The sequence below is a fragment of the Sinocyclocheilus rhinocerous genome, unplaced genomic scaffold (genome assembly GCF_001515625.1).
Source record: "Sinocyclocheilus rhinocerous isolate Xijiao unplaced genomic scaffold, SAMN03320098_v1.1 scaffold215, whole genome shotgun sequence".
Classification (NCBI taxonomy): Eukaryota; Metazoa; Chordata; class Actinopteri; order Cypriniformes; family Cyprinidae; genus Sinocyclocheilus; species Sinocyclocheilus rhinocerous.
The window spans coordinates 475,598-478,833 of NW_015660885.1; the positions used below are offsets into that span (position 1 = coordinate 475,598).

A 3,236-nucleotide genomic window follows, 5' to 3' on the forward strand; every position below is an offset into this window, starting at 1 on the left:
TGTGTGTGTGTGTGTGTGTGAGTGTGTGTGTGTGTGTGTGTGCGTGCGTGTGTGTGTGCGAGTGTGTGTGTCACTAATGCATATGCAGATCTGAGAAATACACGCAAACTGTGAGATCAGGCGAGATCTCACACACACACACACACACACACACGTGACAAGGGTTCTCTGTTCTATCAAGAAAATGTCACCCCAGAATCAAAAGAAAGAAATTATTCATTTTGAGAAACTTTTCATTTAAATAATTAAAATGACAAATGATGTCTACTCTAGGATCATTAAGATGTTTTGCATGGTGAAAAACACATTTTCCCTTCAAATTCTTATTATTGTAATGCATCTGGCCTCATTTTTCTTAATGTAAAAAAATATGATAATAAAATTATACATATATCAAACATTTGGAGTCAAGTCTCTTCTGCTCATCAAGGCTGCATTTATTTGTAAGAAAAACAGCAACAACAGTAATATTGTGAAATATTATTAATATTTCAAATAACTGTTTTCTATGTGAATATATTGCAAAATATAATTTATTTCTGTGATCAAAGCTGTATTTTCAGCATCATTACTCCAGTCTTCAGTGTCACATGATCTTCAGAAATCATTCTAATATTCTGATTTGCTGCTCAAGAAACATTTCTGATTATTAGCAATGTTGAAAACAGTTGTGCTGCACAATATTTTTGTGGAAACCGTGATGCATTTTATTTTTCAGGATTCACAGATGAATAGAAAGTTCAAAAGAACAGCATTTATTTGAAATAGAAAGCTTTTGTAACATTATAAACGTCTTTACTGTCACTTTTAAACCTTTTTAACCTTTAAAACCTTTTAACCTTGCTGAATAAAAGTATTCATTTCATTTATATTTGTGCATGGGTTAACATTCATATATGTATGCATGAAAAGAGAACATTAAGATCTGATGCAATCCAACACATCTTTGATTTCCTTTTTGGATTTCAGATCGTATCAGTTTCTGACACAGGACAGCGGGAACAGAGAGAGACTCACTGTAGTCGCTGTTTTCATCTTTGGTCCCGCCAACTGTTCCATCCGGCTGCATCTGCAAGTAGTAGCCCTGCTCGCTGAAGAGCCTGGTCACTATCCCCTTCAACTGAGGATCTGAAACACACACACACACACACACACACACACACGTCACACACAAACACAATGCCTGCGCACCATCCACACTCTTAGAAACATCTTCAAAGCTTCTTTATAGGTTTCGGAGTTGAGCTAAATGGTTCTTTGGAGATTATAAACTATCTGATGTTACATTACAGGTTCTTCTGATCTGCTTATGAAGAGCTAGACAACACAACATGTTTTTTACAAAACTTAAAACGTTCTCATAATGTAAAACCCTTCTTCAAACCTTTAAACAAACCACTCTAAACCAATCACACGCAGGCAAACAAGCACAAGTTGTGAATGGGATGGATGCATCATAATGCATGCTGAACTGTAATGCTTAGTATTGTTCAAAATTAATTAATTAATTAAAAAAAAGGAATCTGTCAAGTTCCCGAAACGGCAAGTGCTGCTAACCAATTAAAATGTGTTAATTGTTAAATTACATTAGTAAACTGGCTCCCTTTCTGCTCTGTCTCACTCCCAGCGTGTTTTCAAGAGTTTCACCGCGATATTTAGTATTAAAAAAGGTCACGCGCTATAAAAAGACCAATGGAATCTGAATTACAGACACTTGTACTATATCCCTCATCTCAGAAGAGCTCAGTCGACCAGAATGAACAGAGAGGGGAGAAAAACGTAGTCAAATATGATACAGGCATCATAAACAAACCAAACTGACCAGAACAGATTTTGCCAGCTTTAATACGCATGTTTAATCAATAACAGAAGAGTTCCTGGTTGTAACATTGAAATGTAGCATTTTCTGTGAAGCTGCTTTGAAACATTATGTAAAACGGTGCTGATATGTGAAAAGTGCTATAAAAATAAACTCGAATTGAACTGAATCAATTTTTTAATTGAATTACGCAAAGACGCACCTGTAACCTTACAGAATAAAGTAACATGGGTCACACTTTATAATGACATTTATTAATAACATCAAACATTGTGGCATTATTTAATGATCATTACTGAAATGAAAAGTTGAAACTTAATACATACTTGAATATATTTGTATCCCTTACTTATCATTTGTATGTAAAGTACACCCACTACCTGTTAAGTATTATAAATGTTAATGCAATCGTATATTCAAATATATTAATATCTAATATTGTATAACTATATCAATATTTTCAATCTATATTAATATTTGTATTTATTGTGATATTTATCAATAAAAAAAATCATATATTCAATTATGTTAATATAGACAAATATTTTATATCTAATGTTTGTTTTTATTATATATAATATTGATTTACATTTTGTCTAACATTATACACTATTAATATTTTAAGGTGTTTATTGTAATCTATCTATCTATCTATCTATCTATCTATCTTTGTATGTACATAAACTACCTGTTAAACAATATCAATGTTAATGCAAAGTTATCAATAAAAAATATCATATATTCATCTATATTAATATTTTATATCTAATGTAACTAAATTAATAGGCTACATTCCATCCCTACTATATACTTTAAAGTGTTTATTGTGATCTATCTGTCTATCTATCTATCATTTGTTTTTAACGCAGGCTACATAAACTACCTGTTACAATGGCATTATAAATGTTAATGCAGTCCTCACAGTTATCAATAAAACAATCAAGCGAAATCTGACGTGCAGTAACATCATGAAGTATAAACAGCGACAGATGCATCAAACTCTCAATCCGCGCGCACAGGTGAGCGTCACGCACAGGTGTGAATGAACTGACCTGGTTTCCGGCGCACGGGTCGTTTCTTCCCGCTGCAGAATCGGACTTTACAGAAGAGTCCGAACAGGTGCCGATCGCACAGGGAGCCTCGGCCCGAGGGCTCTTTACCGGGGCTGGAGCGACGCTTACCGGACACCACTCGCTCGCTGTTTGACTCGCGCGCCTGCCGTTTCTGTCGGATGAGCGAGCTGGCGATCGCCGCGGCCATCTCACGGGAGAGGGAGGGACGATCGTGCAGATTCGGTGCAGATTCACGGTGCACACCACCGGCGCGAGGGAGCGAGCGCAGGCATGCACCGGAGCATGAGCGATACCGATAGACTCGTGTTTCTTACCACTGAAAGCACTTAGAGTTACATAACCGC

At 35.9% G+C, this 3,236-nt stretch overlaps 1 protein-coding gene across 4 annotated transcripts in view; it reads right to left on the reverse strand.

The window, feature by feature from the left end:
• The window catches only part of fgf12b (fibroblast growth factor 12b), a 47,778-nt gene that overhangs the window by 11,583 nt on the left and 32,959 nt on the right, over positions 1-3,236 (reverse strand). For 3 of the 4 annotated variants that reach the window (XM_016535153.1, XM_016535151.1, XM_016535152.1), the window contains exon 2: positions 1,018-1,128. In XM_016535153.1, coding sequence (XP_016390639.1) covers positions 1,018-1,128 — 111 coding nt within the window. Of the gene's footprint in view, positions 1-1,017; positions 1,129-2,871; positions 3,187-3,236 lie in introns of those variants that run through there. The other variant, XM_016535150.1, reaches the window with a different exon arrangement.